Source organism: Tubulanus polymorphus, chromosome 9 (assembly GCF_964204645.1).
Source record: "Tubulanus polymorphus chromosome 9, tnTubPoly1.2, whole genome shotgun sequence".
NCBI classification, from domain to species: domain Eukaryota; kingdom Metazoa; phylum Nemertea; class Palaeonemertea; order Tubulaniformes; family Tubulanidae; genus Tubulanus; species Tubulanus polymorphus.
Window position 1 is genome coordinate 15,173,754 of NC_134033.1, and position 18,167 is coordinate 15,191,920.

Genomic DNA, 18,167 nt, shown 5'->3' on the forward strand with positions numbered 1-18,167 from the left:
TTTATTAGTTTTGGTTTCGATATTTGCGTTAAATTCTATTTTGGAGGTAATAATAGGGCAGAATCATCCTCCCGTATGAACGCCTTCTACCGTCTATACGACGTCACGCGTAGCCGCGTATGACATTAAACTTGTCACGCAAAGGATAGTCTAATTAGAGGCAGTGACGTCACACGAATTGTCCACAGGTGTCTGGACATTAAACTGTAGTTGACCTTCTCAATAATCTGCTTGTACTAGATGTCCATTAGGACACAGTGCTATCAGAACACACGATGCCTCTTTTTTGTACGAAACCAGTGATTAATGAGATTAACCATTTACGCCTTTCATTAAGTTTGGTCTTTTAAGTTTATTTCCATAACGTTGGACTAAAACTTCCATCAGTTATAAATCTGTAATTCATATTGAATTTACAACGACCGCTCTTTTTGATTCTTCCAATTCTTTTATATCATCATCAACACTTCGTAATCACAAGGATCCCAAACTTCGCCTGAGACATTTTCATTGGAAAATAAACCATAAACGCCAACATGGTTTAGTTTGAAATGTGTGACTTGAATTGATTAGAAATGTTTATTATATTTGAGTAACATTTCGCCTTATGACTTTTAGCCATCATCAGGCGTACTTGATGAATTTTTTTTCAGAGTTTTTATGTACGCCAATTTTTATAAGGCATTCATCGACAAGTTGATGCTAACAATACACGGAAGAAGAAGAATTGTTGTCCTCATTGAAAACATTAAGTAATCAATAGCAATAAAATGCACCAAAAACTCGATTCGACTTTTTCTAGAAACTGGATCAAAATAAGCAATGTTATCAGAAAACTATCAAAAACTGGTTATCCAAACTTCACGCAGCAATTGTGAATGAACAGTGGTGATTCTAGACTACAGATTGCCTGTACGGGATATAATAATAGTTGAATGATGAATAATAAATGGCTACATTGATAGCAAGGACGGATCCAGGATTTTCTTAGTGGGGCTCTGCTGGTCATCAGCCGAAGAAAATCTTGAAATTAGTTTAATTGTCCATGAGCGTTTTAAGGCACTGCTAAATCATCTTATATATTCAAAATGTATCTTGTATTCTGAAATATAGCGTTGAAACATTGAAAATGAATAATACAAAGGATATTTTCCTTAGGGGGTTACAGCACCCAAAGCACCCTTGGATCTGTGATGGATACTATATTTCAGGTAAACTGTTAACCCTTTCAGTGCCCTGACTATTAAATACCCCATTGGCTGGAGATAATTTGAAAATCTTTGAATTTAGTGTGTGTACACCGCAAAGCGATGTATCATTAGTTACTGATATTGCACTGTTTTAATAGAGATAAAATCTAAATACTAATAACAATACACCGCACTGCGGTGTAGATGCACTGAAAGAGTTAATTAAACCAATAACTGTGAAAACCTGAAGCAAACAATGCGTTTACTTGATCCACTGAGAATCAGTTAAACGTGAGAGCATCATTTCTAGACATTTCTAAACAGTTATAATTAAACAATACACCGCACTGTGGTGTAGAGGCACCGAAAGAGTTAAACCAATAACTGTGAAAACCTGAAGCAAACAATATGTTTACTTGATCCACTGAGAATCAGTTAAACGTGAGAGCATCATTTCTAGACATTTCTAAACAGTTATAATTAAATAATACACCGCACTGCGGTGAAGAGGCACTGAATGAGTTAAACCAATAACTGTGAAAACCTGAAGCAAACAATATGTTTACTTGATCCACTGAGAATCAGTTAAATGTGAGAGCATCATTTCTAGACATTTCTAAACAGTTATAATTAAACAATACACCGCACTGCGGTGTAGAGGCATTGAATGAGTTAATTAAACCAATAACTGTGAAAACCTGAAGCAAACAATATGTTTACTTGATCCACTGAGAATCAGTTAAATGTGAGAGCATCATTTCTAGACATTTCTAAACAGTTATAATTAAACAATACACCGCACTGCGGTGTAGAGGCATTGAATGAGTTAATTAAACCAATAACTGTGAAAACCTGAAGCAAACAATGCGTTTACTTGATCCACTGAGAATCAGTTAAACGGGAGAGCATCATTTCTAGACATTTCTAAACAGTTAGAATTAATAAATCAACTGCGTTTGAAACAATAACCTATTTTATTCACGATCAAAGTCATCGCCGTTCGTCTAAATCGATCGTGCACCAAACAATAAATGAAAAAATTCGCCGACGAGTCCGAAATCGGGAACAACTCGGCGAAAAACCTCTGCGCGTTTTTCGTCGCTCCGTAGTGTCGTATTTTCGGTAAATCGACGAAAAGTCCGAGAAATTTTTGATAACTTTGAAACGAACTCGGAAATTCGAAAACCAGAAAAATAACCGAAACGGCGACTGTCAAACGAACGGCTTTCACCGAATCTACAAATTCGGAATTCGACATCAATTTTTTTCGATTTCGCGAAATTTGGCGAACTTTTCCGACGATGTAGATATTTAAAACGATGAGAATCGTGAACGGTAAAACTTCTTTAATCGCCGGACTCAAATAGATGGAAGTCACGGATTTCCATCGGTCCCATACGTTAAACGTATGCAGTAGACCTCTAACGGGTCGACCGGTGCAGACGTCGTATCCGGTGACGTCCGTATAATGAGCGAGACCGTAAACATGCGGCAGATAAACGCACGACGTTATCACCGACGTTACGATATTCGCGTATAAAATTCGTAGTTTCGTGATTTTGGTGCGCGCGTAAAACGGGAACGCGAGCGATAAGAATCTCTCTACGCTGATTAAAACGGTCAGCCAGTTACGCGACACGTGCGTCGCGTAGCGTAGAAAATCGATCGACAAATATATATCCGGTCGTAAGTAGATGATCTCTTCCGGGTAGTCACGGTAACGCGGATATAGACGGACCTTCTGCCGGAAGACGAAGTCGCCCTCGATGACCCAGCCGACCCAGTAACGCAGCGGTTCGCGTATACCGCGACTTATCAAAAATGCGATATCTGTGTACGCTAGATATATGAGCAGTTGAATAGACACGGAAATTAACGGTTGATTTCGTAAAATAATTATGTTGAAAATGTTCAACACGATTCCGATTAAAGTTATGGAGGTTCCGCCGGCGAGTTTAACGACAGCCATGAACAGTCCATCGGTGCTGTACGAACAGTCGACCGGTATCTGCGACGTCAGAGTGGAATTGACTGAATCCGTCTGCTTCGAGAAATCCGTCTGTAGCTGCGTGGAATCGGTCTGCTGTAGGGATTCCGTTGTGATATTCGTCTGGCGTGTAAATTCTGTCCGCTCTGTGATACCTCTTTCACGAACAAGCTCATAATTGCCATCAATCTTATCTAGAATTTCATATCGTTATATATATATATATATATATATATATATATATATATATATATATATATATATATATATATATATATATATATATATATTTCATCGTTTAAACCAGTATTTAATTGGCTTCGATCGAATGTTAATATCTAAGTATCAGTTTCGCGCGAAAATCGACGGTCCAAAAAGTTGTGTTTAATGAGAAAAGTGTAAATTGAACCTTGCATCCCAAATTTGGCTCGTGCCAAATCGTCTCCGTGTGATCGCGGCTCGTCTTTCTCTATATATTGTCACAAAACGGACATAGTGTTTCACTGTTATTGCTGTGAGGGGTCCGCTGTTTGTAGTTCATTTTCAATAAACATGTCCTGAGTTCATGTATGAATGATCAGGTTCTGAAAGTCTGCTGATTAAAGGTCTCATGTCCGGTGTTTGTAGTTTATTCTCAATAAAAAATGTCTCCAATCAAGCCCTGATATATCAATGACTACACGTCCTCTCAAAAAAGTCCATCAAAATTTATCAAAAATAAAATAAGAGTTACGAAATATATTTATTTACAAAATTAATGCCAAAATTCACTGTAATTGTTATTTTGAAACATCAATATTGATGACATGTTGCGCATCGACTCATACAGAACCCCTCATATAACGCATAATAGGTATCTGTAACGGTTTATACAGCATCAACATAGGCGTCCCCAAGGGAGGGGGTTGTGGGGTGGGGGGGGGGGTTAGCTAACTTCTCAAGTTACTATGTAATCAAAGTTCAAGATTTTTCTTGCCAATTTGACTAGTCTTTTAACTCTAAATGATTCATTTAGAGCCTGGAAAACGTCTCTGGCCTCCAATTTTCAAAAAGTTTTTTGGGGGGAGGCCCACCAAACATCAGACATTGTGCTTGGATGCTGGATTGATGCTTATTCGAACCCCCTGTAAAAATTCCTGGGGACGCCTTTGATCAAAAATATTTTCGTCTTTTTGAACGTTGCCGCCAAATTTCCGTGCAATAGGCTGCTATACAGCACTGCCCTCTGGATTCGGTACGGTAAACTATATAAACGTAATAACGTCCGTGTATGAGTACTATTAAGAGCAGCGTGACACCACTGCACACACACACACAAACACACACTACAAACACTGTGTCACTATCTATAGCAAAGGATTATAAATAAATATGACAGTGACGTTTTTATTATAAGGTAAGCACCGATAAGCGACACTCTTAGCCTAACGATTTCCAATTTCAGTTTTATCAAATCTCTTTGAAGTATAGATTGTATATATAAATGTATAAATATATGAATATATATATTTCTATGATGAAAGTATTCGTCATTATTCTGTCAAAAGTTTTTTCTGGCAATTATCAGTCCCTTGTTCCATTTAGCGTTGTAAGATGAATTTGATTAGGGTCCTAAATAGTTAATCTTTCACATGATTTATCTTGAGAAAACATGATTTTTTTCAAATTCAAACGTAAATTTTTTTCGATATAGATAAGTTTGTGTCGGAGAATTCTATTCTATCATCTATATGAAATACAGTTAAAGTCTGCCAGTTAAATAATGCCATAGCTTACTTAAGACCGACATCGTTCAGAGAAATTTTGTTCGATCTAAACTCAATTTCGATGTAACTACCATCCTTTATAACACCGTCAATTTCATCGTAACGCTGTATTTTTCTATCAGTCCCAACGGTGGCGCGAACGACATTCACCGTACATCAAGGTCGACGTTTTCGAACTTTGTTTTCACTTCACTCGATAATTGACGACGATCTCGGTGTAATTGCTACGACTTGTGCTGTTAGTAAATTGAATCGCAAATACGGGAATCGGGGACATAAAAATCGTGACACGCAGTTAAAACGCCGACTTATCCGGCGACGACTTAACCGAGTTTGAACGTATTTTGATAAATACGTTCGATATTAAATGACCTTCATTAAACACGTACTTGCCGATGATATACATGGATATATATATATATATATATATATATATATATATATATATATATATATATATATATATATATATATTCCATGTATAGCATCAGTAAAGTCATCGCCAGATAAGTCGGCGTATTAACTGAGTGTCGTGGTTTTTTGTCCCCGATATATATATATATATATATATCCATATATAGGCCGAATAACCGGTATTTGTAATAACTACATATACGACATTCGTTCATTCATTCTATAGTTGCACATTTCCGGATTTTTTATTTTTTATTCGCGGCGGAACATAAATACGTAACGACTCAGTTAGTCGTGTTTGATGCCTGCGTCTGCGATTTATCCGCGTTGAATTATTAATATCTTTTTTGATGAATCGAGTTTGTGGTTTTGTTTTTACGGTTCGGTCAGCTGTCAAACCCGAACCGTTTGAGTTTCCGTTTCGTTCGAAGGCAGGTGACGCGATCTGCTGCTTATGATATTCGATGCTTTATCGCTGTTCTTTCATATTTTTATCGTCGCGGGCAACATGTGTTCGGAGAACCTCGGTCGAGATGTTTTTTTTAAACTGAAAACGTTGGAAAAACGCCTGACATTAAAGACATTTACTTTTAAAAACCGATCGGTCGCATTTCACACGTGTTCAGAATTTCACCCGAGACATTTATCAGCCTACTTTAAAAAACAATTGATCGCCCACACTTCACATGTGTTCAGTTCTTCACCTGAGACATTTTTCAAAAATGTTTCTGGTGATTAAAAATTTCAATTGAAAACCAAATACAAACACCAAACGTACGTCATTTCATCACAGCACATTCAAAAACCGATCATCCACACTTCACATGTGTTCAGTGCTTCACGTGAGACATTTTTAATTGAAAATGAACTACAAACAACAGATATTAGACATTTTATCAGATCACCTTTAAAAAACTGATCGTCCACACTTCACATGTGTTCCGAACTTCACCTGAGACATTTTTAATTGAAAATGAACTACAAACAACAGACATTAGACATTTTATCAGATCACCTTTAAAAAACTAATCGTCCACACTTAACCCTATTTAAGTGAATTATCTAAAGGGCTATAGCTAGCATCATGATTGAACCTGTCGATGTTTACTCTGTTCATAATATCTCTGCATATAATACACCATAAAACATGTTACATATATAAACCGTTGTACTAGCAGATATTTCAATAAATCATACATTATTCCGCGGTTATTATCATTGGCTGAAGATACTTTCTATAGGATCTAATGCCATAATGTCTGCTGCGTGTATCGTAGATTGGGGGGACGTAAGATACCTGAATGTAGGTAAAATCCCCCCCCCCCCGGTAAAATCCCACAAGGTAAAAAATCTACCCAGGTAAAATCCCACAAGGGGTCATTCATTTATTACGTACGCATTAGGGGAGGGGAGAGGGGTCAGTGCAATTGCGTACTGTAATGCTTAATGTATATGAAATAATGGCCAATTTTGCGTACAGAGGGGGGGTTGAAAAATTCAAATTTTATGCGTACGTAATAAATGAATGATCCCCAAGGTAAAAAATCTACCCAGATAAAAATCCTCCTGGTCTTTATAGAACACTCCTAGTGGTCACTACCCGGTAATAGAAAAATACAGTTTAAAAGTGATGCTAAAATATTTATGTTCTTGTATTCCTGAATATACTTGTAAAAAGTTTTACCTATTTTGATGGAAAAGTGAATACGGAGGGATTTTTACCTGTTACCAAAAAACCCATGTGATTGCTACGACAAATTCAAAAATGTTTGTTTTCGTTATTTTGACCCCCATATCTATTTCATACTTTTTATCAACCCCTAGACGCTTCGCAAATATTCCATACCAGACATTGATCCATGTTGTGAAAGTCATTTGCATGTCTATGAAATTTCATCGTAATTCTAGAAGTTCGAATCATCGGTGAAACCTGTCTGTAAAACTTACACGTTTTGAAATGTGATCTTCATCGCAGACTGCGCCCGATAAAAATGTACTTTGTTTGAAATTTCTATAACTGCGCATTTAGAAAAAATGCACTTTATTTACAATTTTGATATCGGACTAAAATCGTCTTCTGTGGTGCAGGTTTAGTTCAGTAGAATGTAGTATTAAGTGGGGTATTGTGTCTTAGTTCCAGGGTACTTACAGATCAGTGATGATCAGGGAATTCCGGATCTATTTTTCCTGTAGTGAAAATAAGGAAATTCAGTCTTTTTTCTTGATAATCGTCTCTTTCTTGCTGGTGACGAGTGGCACAAGGAACCTCCTGATATGAAACAGCCCCCACTGAGGATATCTTTTGATTGAATTTTTTGTGTCTTGTTCTTGTTGGTGACGAGTGGCACAAGCAACCTCTTCATAAGAAACATTGAGGAGATCTTATAAAATTTAATCAGGGAGTTTGCATTGTTGGTGTCTTGATGTTCTTGCTGGTGACGAGTGGCACAAGGTTACTCTTGGTAAGAAACAGCCCCCACTGAGAATATCTTATAATTCAATCAGGGAATATTTGGTCAATGGTCGGGGAAATATCAGGGAATTTTGGATTCCCTGATCTGTAACAACTTTGTAGTTCAATTTCTACAGTCGAGCAATTTATTCTTAGGAGGAATGCGAAAGTACTTAATGCACATCGTCCTATACCTTACAAAGTACCCTGGAACTAGCTACAAAGTGAAATTGATGGTTTTAAACTTACGCACAATTCGAAATAACATATACAAGATGCTTTCGCTGTGTCTACGGAACTTTTACATGTAATAAGGTTCTTAAGTTACTCGTCTCAGATATTGTTTTGTCTGATTATTTATATTAGACGCCTCCGGGGAAATATATGTAACTATATTTGATGTGAAACAACAGTAAAATTTATGACTATAGATAAGATATAGATCAGTATACAGTGAAAAGCGGCACATTAATGAAAAACTAGGGAGAAACTTCAGACATAAATTCAGATTGGCCTTTGATTTAGCACATAGTAACATTTTAAGGGTTATTTGATCCCTATAACTCTGCCCATGAGACTGCTATGCCCATGGATACCTAGTTTACCTGCCTGCCTGCCTGCCTGCCTGCCTGCCTGCCTGCCTGCCTGCCTGCCTGCCTGCCTGCCTGCCTGCCTGCCTGCCTGCCTGCCTGCCTGCCTGCCTGCCTGCCTGCCTGCCTCCCTCCCTCCCTCGCTCCCTCGCTCCCTCCCTGCCTCGCCCTTCATTCCCTGCACCTCGCCCTCTCATCTCTTCTCTCCTCTCAATATCTGTCTCTTCCCTCTTGCTCTCACCCAAATCCTATCTCTCATCCATCACAGCCTCTTTTTCCTCACATTGTTCTCATTCCCTCACTCTGTTCTCTCCCACTCACTCTCTCAATCCTCTTTATTTCCCTAACCTCTCCTCTCTCTCCTCACTCCCTCTCTTCACTGTCTCTCTCCCCACTCTCCCTCTCCTCACTGTCCCTCTCCTCACTCTCTCTCTCCCCACTCTCCCTCTCTTCACTCTCCCTCCCCTCACTTTGTTCTCTCTCTGCTCTCTGACCTCATTTCTGATGATAAACATCCTCCCCGTAGAAGAAGAATTTGTGTTGTAGAATTCTTTAATGTTTTTAGAAAAAATAAATACATTCATTTATTATTTATATATGAATAAAGTGCACGTGTAATGTTTATATGAGTAGGAGGCAAATAAATCATCGCGTTCTTTAGTAGAAATTCCTCGGTTCTCGGCAGAATTTATTACTTTTATTATCATCATTCATGATATTGTTTTTTGCGGGAGACAAAAATCTACATAAATAAGTAATGTATATTTTACTGTTTATTTTTGTGTTGCATAAATAATTAATACACGCCTGTGTCTTGTTTTAGATTATATATTTCTATTTCGAGCTGAGTTTCTAAGCCTTGAACTTCCAGTAGGCCTTGAACAGTGACATCTGTTGTACACTCTCCTTTTGCAGCGGTCTATCTCCAGAGCATTAACCGCATTTCAGATATAATGTTCTTACAATTTCAAGGCTTAGATTTAAGACCAGCCCATGACCATCATATATAATCCAAAAACTACAGGGTCATTCATTTATTACATAAACATTAGGAGAGGAATAAGTGAAATTGTGTATTGTAATGCTTAATGTATTTGGAAAAATGGTAGATTTTGCGTACAGGGGCTTTTGAAAAAATTCAATTTTTTGCGTGCGTTATGATCCTACAGTCAACTGGCCCGTTACCCAGCCAAAATCCTAAATCAATGATGTAATCCATGTAACAACTTAAGACCAGTCATATGACCCATGGCTTACCCTTAGCCTTTTAGCTGCATAAACAGGCTGTTTCCGTAGGCAAGTGAGTGTCTAATACTATTTGAAGTAAGCCGCTAAACCACGGTTAGGCTAGCGGGATTGTCCTACGCCCAATATTCCTATAAACCAGCATCGGAGAAATATGATTGAATTCATCGGTTGAAGGTTTAACTTTCACGTCTGCATATAGAACCAGTGTGAATTTGATTAAAGCGATGTTTGAGTTTATTTCGCCATTCATTCCAATTTCAGTTATTCGTACGGTTTATTGAAATTCCCGATAAAACTGATTATTTGTCGTCAAACAGTACATTTCGAAGTATTTACCTCGCTCCGTCCTCGGAACTGCGAATAACAAACAGTCCGACAGTTGGCTCGTCCGGGAAAATCCAATAATAAAACTGTTTCCTTGCGGTGTTTGTTTTGCTGCTACTGTCATAAAAAATTGCTTCCTTAAATTGGATTTTCTGGTCCTGCAAGGTTATGTACGTCCCGTGAGGTTATGTACGTCCCGTGAGGTTATGTACGTCCCGCGAGGTTATGTACGTCCCGTTAGGTTATGTACGTCCCGTAAGCCATTTTGATTCCACCGCCTACATCGGAATTCGCGGGAGGCAGGAAGTGAATTCCGGTGAGCTTTGAGCAACAACTATATCTGCCATTCATCTGTATAGCTTAAGTCAACAGCTTGAAAATGATGGCAGATATCCTGCATGACCCTTTTTGCTGGAAGAGTGCCCTTTTCTGTTGGCGCTGTGGTTCGAAGTCAGCCCTGGGTCCGCCCTGTTAAGACAAGAAATTCACCTATCAAATCTACCTATCAAATAAATAAAAAGGACAATCCCGTGTTTCAAGATGAAAAAGAAAAAAAATTAAAAGGCAGATCTGAAAAGTGCGTGTGAAATGAATAAGACAGTGAAACTGATGAGACATTAGAAACTAGACCTTCGTAACAGCTCGATAAAATAGAGCTGAACGTGTGCTGCAAGTGTGTAACCCGACTACCCGTTTTATTTCTCTGTTTATCGACAATTTTAATGCAAATTTCCTGTTTTACGCTGACGCTGCACGAAACGAATACGAGTTCAATTTGTTTTCAGTTTTAAAAAGCCTTAAACATTTAAACGCTAACAAACACGCGTGTAGCCTAATGCTTCTGCTGAATTTTGATTTTGTCGAAGACTTCTATGTATATTTACGGAAATACAATGATTTCCAATGAACTCAGTACAGAAGCCTTGAGCAGAAAATGCAGTTATTTCGATTATGTTTAATGAATGTTTTAAGTTTCGCTGTGTAAATAAACCTCAGGGTATCACTGTTATATTCATAGAGTACGTCATTGATTCTAGAGAGAACTGTATTAAAGCAAGGTTTTCATCATAATAGAGAGATATACCAAATAGGGATCATTCATAATATACACTGTATAAGCGTTTCAGCCCCAGGTCAAGCAGCCTGAATGGTGTCAAATTGATCCTTGCTTAGCAAGATAAAAACCCACTATATGCAGATAAAATGTTTTAAAATCAAGAATTTATTCAATCAAAAATATTCTAAAAAACACGGCATTTTGATCTCACACGAGAGATCATCGCCAGGTGGGTAATAATGATAATGATAATGTTTCAGAATTGGCCTCTGGATCCCGGCCCTGTGCGTGCTGGGTTCGTAAATGACACGCTTAATCGAATCGACAAAATAAAATCCGTGCTTCTCTCACATGGGCCCAAATATGGCCCGACCGTAATTGTTTGACCATTGGGTGAAAGAAATTCTGAAAGTACATGAGACAGAGGAGGAAAGTTGAAGAGAGGAAATGGGAATGTAAAGGAGGGCGTGAAGGGAGAAAGTAAGGAAAGTGGGGAGGAAGGATAGGACGGAGAGAGAGACCTAAATCTGACAAGTGAATTAATCGCTGTATCAATGTATGCCGGACACGTTCGCCTAAGAGAATAATTGAAAGAATGAAGTATTTGACAATCATTAGCAAAATCTGTTTATATCTATGGTGCAGAGAAATACTGGTGCAATAGAGTTAGAAAGTAGAAGTTGTTGACCTGGGTTTTTTATTGTATTTAACCGTGTTTAACGTGTTGACTTTGTTATTTCTCCGAGTTGTTGAAATTCCCAATTTAACTCGAGATCGATGAATATGAACTGAAGTATCTGTCAATTTGATTTGAATACAAGTTGTTCAAGCGATGATTGTTCGTCGAAGGATGTTACACAAAAATGTCAATCCTCCCCCTCACAGTTTTAGAAAATAAAATCTGTTCAGCTTAAAATGTTGACGCACAGTGCTACTTGTGGCAAGTGAGGATCATCCACCAGGTGTAGCTAGTGTGCAGTCAGACATCCAACTACTGCGACAATAGAGGATTCCACTCGTGGCAAGTGAGGATCCACCAGGTGTCGATAGTGTTCAGTAGGACATCAACTACTATGGCAATAAAGCTATATTCCGCTTATGGCAAGCGAGGACCCACCAGGGGGCGATAGTAGTTACTTGATTTCTGCTCTACAATTCCGATTAGAACCAACTTTTTCTTAATCAAGTAAATCAAAACTATACCAAACACCGAGAGTAGAAAATTAATCTTATCTTTTGTGGATGATATTTGATTCAGAAAAAATGAACTTGAATACGTTAAACCTATAGACACTCAGCGGCGCCATCTGGTGGTTGGGTTGTTCAATTCTCTGATATATAATCATCAATGATTTGTTTGTATTGAGGGAATAATTTACTGTTGTGTGATTTGAATGAATGAAAGTCTTAAGGGAAATCAGTTTTAATATCAATACATTTATGTGAATCTCGTTGTATTTACTCTCTTCAGTTCTCTACACTGGAACCGATCCCCCCGGGATTCGAATTCTAACTGTAAATTTGAAAACTTAAATTAGGTTTTGCTCGTTGTCCTCTGAGAGAGACTAATATTTCAAACTTATTACTGCAAGTTTCAAATATAGAATTATTTTCGTCGGATAATTGATCGGGTTCAAAATATTTGCAGCTCGCTGCTAGAAAATTCGATGAGCGGCTGAAATGATGAATAAGTTGCCGGATTAAAAAACGAGATGGGAGAGACAAGAGGTAGAGAGGGGTGACAGGGAGACAGGTCAGAGGAGTGAAATAGAGCCAAGAGAGGGGAGAGACAAGAGGTAGAGAGGGGTGACAGGGAGAGAGGACAGAGCAGAGAAACAGAGCAAAGAGATGGGAGAGACAAGAGGTAGAGAGGGGTGACAGAGAGGGCAGAGACAGGAGGTAGAGAGGAGAGACAGGAGAGAGGGCAGAGACAGGAGAGGGCTAAAGAGAGTGAAAGGGAAGAGGGAGAGATGGGAGTGAAAAAGTATAAAGGTGAAGGAGGGCGAGAAGAGGAAGAGAGAGGAGAGGGAGTTGAAGAGAGGAAAATGAAGGGATGTAAAGGAGGGCGTGAAGGGAGAAAGTAAGTTAAGTTGAGAGGATGTAAAGAGAGAGACCTAAATCTGACAAGTGAATTAATCGCTGTAATATATGCCGGACACGTCTGCCTGTAACTCGAGGTATCAAAATCTTCAATTCCGTACGTATCTATACGATTCCTTATCCTCCATCAACCTGATGATGTCATCATCTCTGATAAACTTCTCACTTCATAAGCGGAAAAAGTGCACAATTCTCTCTATTGACTTTCTACCATTACGGTATTTCTGCCGCTGATTCGCGGTTTCCCGGTTGCCACGGATATAACGGAATACGAATAATTAGCCACTCGATTTTACCGATTTTTCCGAATGTGTCAATTAATAATCGCGGTGCTAAAACGGGGGTGATAAATGTGTCGCCGGTCTCTCGCGCCGTGACACGTCGTCATTTAAACCACGTACGGTAGTTGAATGCGAGAGAAATCTCTGTTCGTGTCGTTAAAAACAACTCATTAATTATAGAAAGTCTTCCTTTTTGAAAAATGATAATGTTCGTTTCTCCTAATCGGCCAGGTCACATTTTAAAACTGCGATAAGTCATTTCTATAACTGCCGGGTCTGTAATTGTTAGCTTGATCTTGAGTTAAAAAAAGTTATGTACAGGGTGGCGGCCGGTTGGGTGAACTTTTAAGCTCAGCGGAAATGAGAGATTAGGTATTAGATTTATTCAGCCTTAGCTCTGAAAAATGAAATGATACCTTGTTTCTCCTTATCGGCTGGGTCATTTTCATAAACTGCAATAAAATTTATTAAAAATAAAGTTCATTACTGTAGCTGCTTGATCATGATTTAAAAAAAAAGAAGTCATGTACAAGGTAGAGATATAGGCGGCCGACTGGGTCAACTTTAAAGCTCGGCAGAAATGAGAAGCAGGGTATCAAGTTGTAGCCTTTTAGTTTTAAGTATTACATAAATGAAAATTTGAAAACTATATTTACCAGCTTGATGACAAAAAAAGACCATCTTTAACCCATAAATGAATTATCAAACCTAGTCATTGTACAGGTTAGATAGGCGACCGGCCGGGTCAACTAAAATAAGAAACAAGGTGTTAACCCATTCAGTGCGTCTACACCGCAGTGCGGTGTACGAATCAGTGATGGATTTTGCTAGTACACCTCACTGCAGTGTATTGATTTGATCAGTAATTACTAATTATCTCTCTTGAAAAATGGCAACACCTGTCAAACATAGTAAAATATTAGTACCTAACGATATACCGCGCAGGGTGTAGACGCACTATAGTGCTATTCCCGTTATTCAACACACTACGGTGGAATTTTTCAGAATTTTCAAATTATCTTTAGCACTATATGGTATTAATAAGTCAGCACTGAAAGGGCTAAATTGATTGTACATTAGTTCTGAAACATTAGAAATAGAATAATTTCAGTTATGATAGAGACAGATAGAGCAGGGCAAGAAGCAGAAGAGAGACAGGAGAGAGAGTTGGAGAGCGATCCACCTGGTTTAATCAATCCCCAATCATCGCTTTATTTCTATTTGACGAGTGTAAATCAACGTGAACGTTCTGTCTCAATATCCTGCGCAATAACGTCTACAGAACAAACTCGATGATAAAAACCTTTCTTTCGCATCTCGAGAGAAATAATGGACGCTTCGTGACTCGTACGACGGTAAATTTGACGTTTTATCAGTCGTTATTGTTGCGCATAGTCGTCGCGGCGATGTATTTATGAAAAGTGTCTACTTCTATTTTCCGTGCTTTCCGCGCTTTACGATTACCCGCACGATGACTGTACGTATTATCAGGTTATCTCCGCCGCGGGGTTTTATTGGATGATTGTTTAGTTAGTACCGGCGGTATTCTGGTTACCGCGCGGTTCACGACGTCGCGAATTAAGAAATAATTCATGCCACGAACGGTCAGGAATTACCGACTCCACTTTCATCGTCCATTAGCGGCTACTATCTCAATAACAGTGACCCGCGACGAGCCGTCTGCCGCTGAGTCTTTTTAATATCTCATGAATTTTTGATCGCTAGGGGAAACGGGTCGCATTAAGAGGGCGCAGTTCTCTACAGACGTAAAGCTCGTAAATCATCTCTTATCGATACTTTATAGAATCAAAGATAGGTTTTACAGTCAACACCCCCCTCAGGTTTTACAGTCAACACCCCCCTCGATAAATAACCCCGCCCGAAGACTGGTTTTTCAGGTAAACATCAGGGCCCGGTTCCACAGTTGTGAGTGATATAAACTACACACCTAAGTCCTCGAAAAACCAACCAGAAATCAACATCCTCCTATTTCAATTTCTCGAGTATTTCAAGTTTGAACACGACACATCTGAGCGCTCACTTCAAATCCAAGTAACTTTGGATGAATTTCGGGGGCCAAAAAGACACGATTTTGGTGGCCCACCTCTTCAAATCATATATCATATGAAAGACTCGACTATTTGCTACAAAATAAAACTAACTTGTAATGCATGGAAATAAACAGCAAATGAGCTATTCAGTATCGAGATGAACTTAGATTTTACCTCAAATTTTCTGAGGAGTAATCGACACTACATAGTGCAATTCCTGAGTGCTAATGGGTTCAACTGATACCTAAAAAAGTTTAAATTCATAAGCTTGTATTAACTCTGTATTTCCGAAAATCAGTTGATATTTTGCGATGAGCTTTCTTTCGGGGGGTGCCCTTGTCCTATTTTCAAAAATATATATTACAGTTGAAAGAACAGGGAATAGTGTAAATATATGCAGAATAGAGGAAGTACTGATGGTTTAATGTTTCCAGGTTCAGCTGGTGTTGTAACTTTAACATTTATTATTGGCATCTGTTGGTTTTTAGTGTGATAGGTTACGTATAGGCAGACGTTCTGTAAGCCTAGTGGGGCTGATCCCTGTCAGATCTCTGGTATCGCTTACAACGAGAGAGATGAGATAAAGTCAGGCAAATTCCAAGAACAGGATTGATGAGTTAGTGGAATATAGCAGGGTGGGTTCTCCTACCTCACTTGGGTTATATCCACTTTCATGTTGTAAGTGTGGCGCCATGCATCAGGTTTGGGCTCGAGATCCTTTTACCATTTGCTTTACACAAATACACGCCAATTTCTTGAGGTTTAAAACGGTTTTTTGATTTGGAACAGCCATTTGAATCGAATGGTTGTAGCTTGTAGCCGTTTTTCGTCAAAACCTTGTTTCCTCTTGCGGGCGATCCGATATCTATTCAAACGTTTGCTTTGTAACCACCGAAAATGCATTTCACGTAAGGAAAAAGTATTTTCATACAAAATCATTCTTTGATTTTGTTTGTTTGAATAATTGATTTTTGATTGGTTCCACCCAATATGGCAGCTAATATGATTGTACATAACCTTCGTTACCATAAGACAGCCACGATATAGAATAATCAGGGGTAATCAATTGTTTGTAAGAGAGTACTAGGAGTTCCAGACATCTGGTGCATACGAGAACTTGACTAATTAAACCTAAGTGCTCGTTAATTCGATATCGCTATGATAGTGATTAATGATGTCATTGGGGGAATACGTAGGCGGCCATTATTAGATAACGACCCCTATCAACTTTATTCGACCTTATCGAACTAACGTTGTTTATACTCTGTTACAGATTGTTAGGATGCATTTGAGCTGATGATTGGTGTATTCAGAACTGGTGGCGGGCCTCGGTCCCGGTACCGGGTTCTACTGATCGCGGTCTTCATTGCCGTGGCAACTGCGTCGTCTTCCACCGCCGCCGCCAACAATGGACACCACGGAAACGCAACGAACAACGAGACGGCTCATCCACACGTCGGTATCCACGTGGCGGCGTGGAATTTCGATTACGTTGCCACACCTCTGATGATGGCTCTGTTTATATTCGTCGTCGCGCTCAGTAAAATAGGTAAGAAACATTTTGGAATTTTAGAAATTCCCTAAAATGTAAAATATTTATCGCTAACAGTGATCGCACAGAGACGATTTGACCCCTGTATAAACAGTTGGCCCGGGCTTAACCTAGCTATCTGTCAAGGGTGAAGTATGGCCCAAAAGGAGGCGTGTATGATCTTGACTTTTAAGTTAACTGGCAGATGCCATAGTGACAATTGAAAATTCAACCAACTTTTTAGCAACTGGCCCCTGGAAGGGAACTAAGAAAAAAACGGTAAGGGTTTATGGGCAAGCGACTTCCCTGCCTACTTCGGAATGTTCGGGTTCTATTCCGCATTACTAAATTTGCCCATTAAGTTCCGGTAGTTCTGTAGTTTAATCCAAGTCACATTGAATAACAACCTGTAAAGTGATGTAGATTTATAGCTATTACGTTCATGCTCATTTTAAAGAATACGTTAAAGGAGCGTATGTATGTATATAAATCACTGGTAACACCTGGTATCGAGTTTGTCTTTACTCGCACCAGTTTTACTAGTCATAACACGCTGCTGCCATACTGACTTACAGATACATCAGTATTGATATTCAATATATTCTGTTGTATTCCGGGTTGTAATTATTTCTTTCTCTCTCTCCCTCTCTCTCTCTCTCTCTCTCTCTCTCTCTCTCTCTCTCTCTCTCTCTCTCTCCCTCTCTCCCTCTCTCCCTCTCTCCCTCTCTCCCTCTCTCCCTCTCTCCCTCTCTCCCTCTCTCCCTCTCTCCCTCTCCCTCTCTCCCTCTCTCCCTCTCTCCCTCTCTCCCTCTCTCCCTCTCTCCCTCTCTCCCTCTCTCCCTCTCTCCCTCTCTCCCTCTCTCCCTCTCTCCCTTTCTCTCTCCCTCCCTCTCCCTCTCTCCCTCTCCCTCTCCCTCTCTCTCTGTCTCGCGCATCTGAGTGGACCGTCTAATGACTTCCAATAACTCTATATGTCTCCCTGATGAAGTCACATGATAGTCAACTACTTCATCTGTTCCAATATCCTAAAGCTCTTTCCCTTCTCATGAATGAGCTGTCTTAATTAGTTCACCAAACAGCCACTGGGTGCTCTGCAGTCGTATTCATAGACTTACAAACTTTGTTGGCTGCTTACCCATCGGCCCATTCCATAGTGGGGACTCAAGTCCAAAAGTA

General features: G+C 39.3%; 2 protein-coding genes across 9 annotated transcripts in view; one reads left to right on the forward strand and one right to left on the reverse strand.

Moving 5' to 3' along the window:
* LOC141911423 (Na(+)/H(+) exchanger beta-like) overlaps positions 1–18,167 on the forward strand; it is a 60,487-nt gene that overhangs the window by 121 nt on the left and 42,199 nt on the right. For 7 of the 8 annotated variants that reach the window (XM_074802437.1, XM_074802441.1, XM_074802443.1 and 4 more), the window contains exons 1-2: positions 4,470–4,573; positions 16,734–17,009. In XM_074802437.1, coding sequence (XP_074658538.1) covers positions 16,757–17,009 — 253 coding nt within the window. In that variant the 5' untranslated portion in view covers positions 4,470–4,573; positions 16,734–16,756. Of the gene's footprint in view, positions 1–4,469; positions 4,574–16,733; positions 17,010–18,167 lie in introns of those variants that run through there. The other variant, XM_074802438.1, reaches the window with a different exon arrangement.
* On the reverse strand, positions 2,137–3,159 carry LOC141910605 (uncharacterized). Its single transcript, XM_074801296.1, has one exon. The coding sequence runs from the start codon at positions 3,157–3,159 to the stop codon at positions 2,137–2,139; it is 1,023 nt and encodes a 340-aa protein (XP_074657397.1).

Coding starts and splice junctions, on each gene's coding strand:
- LOC141910605 (XM_074801296.1), bottom strand. CDS start 3,159: ATGGCTGTCGTTAAACTCGCCGGCGGAACCTCCATAACTTTAATCGGA.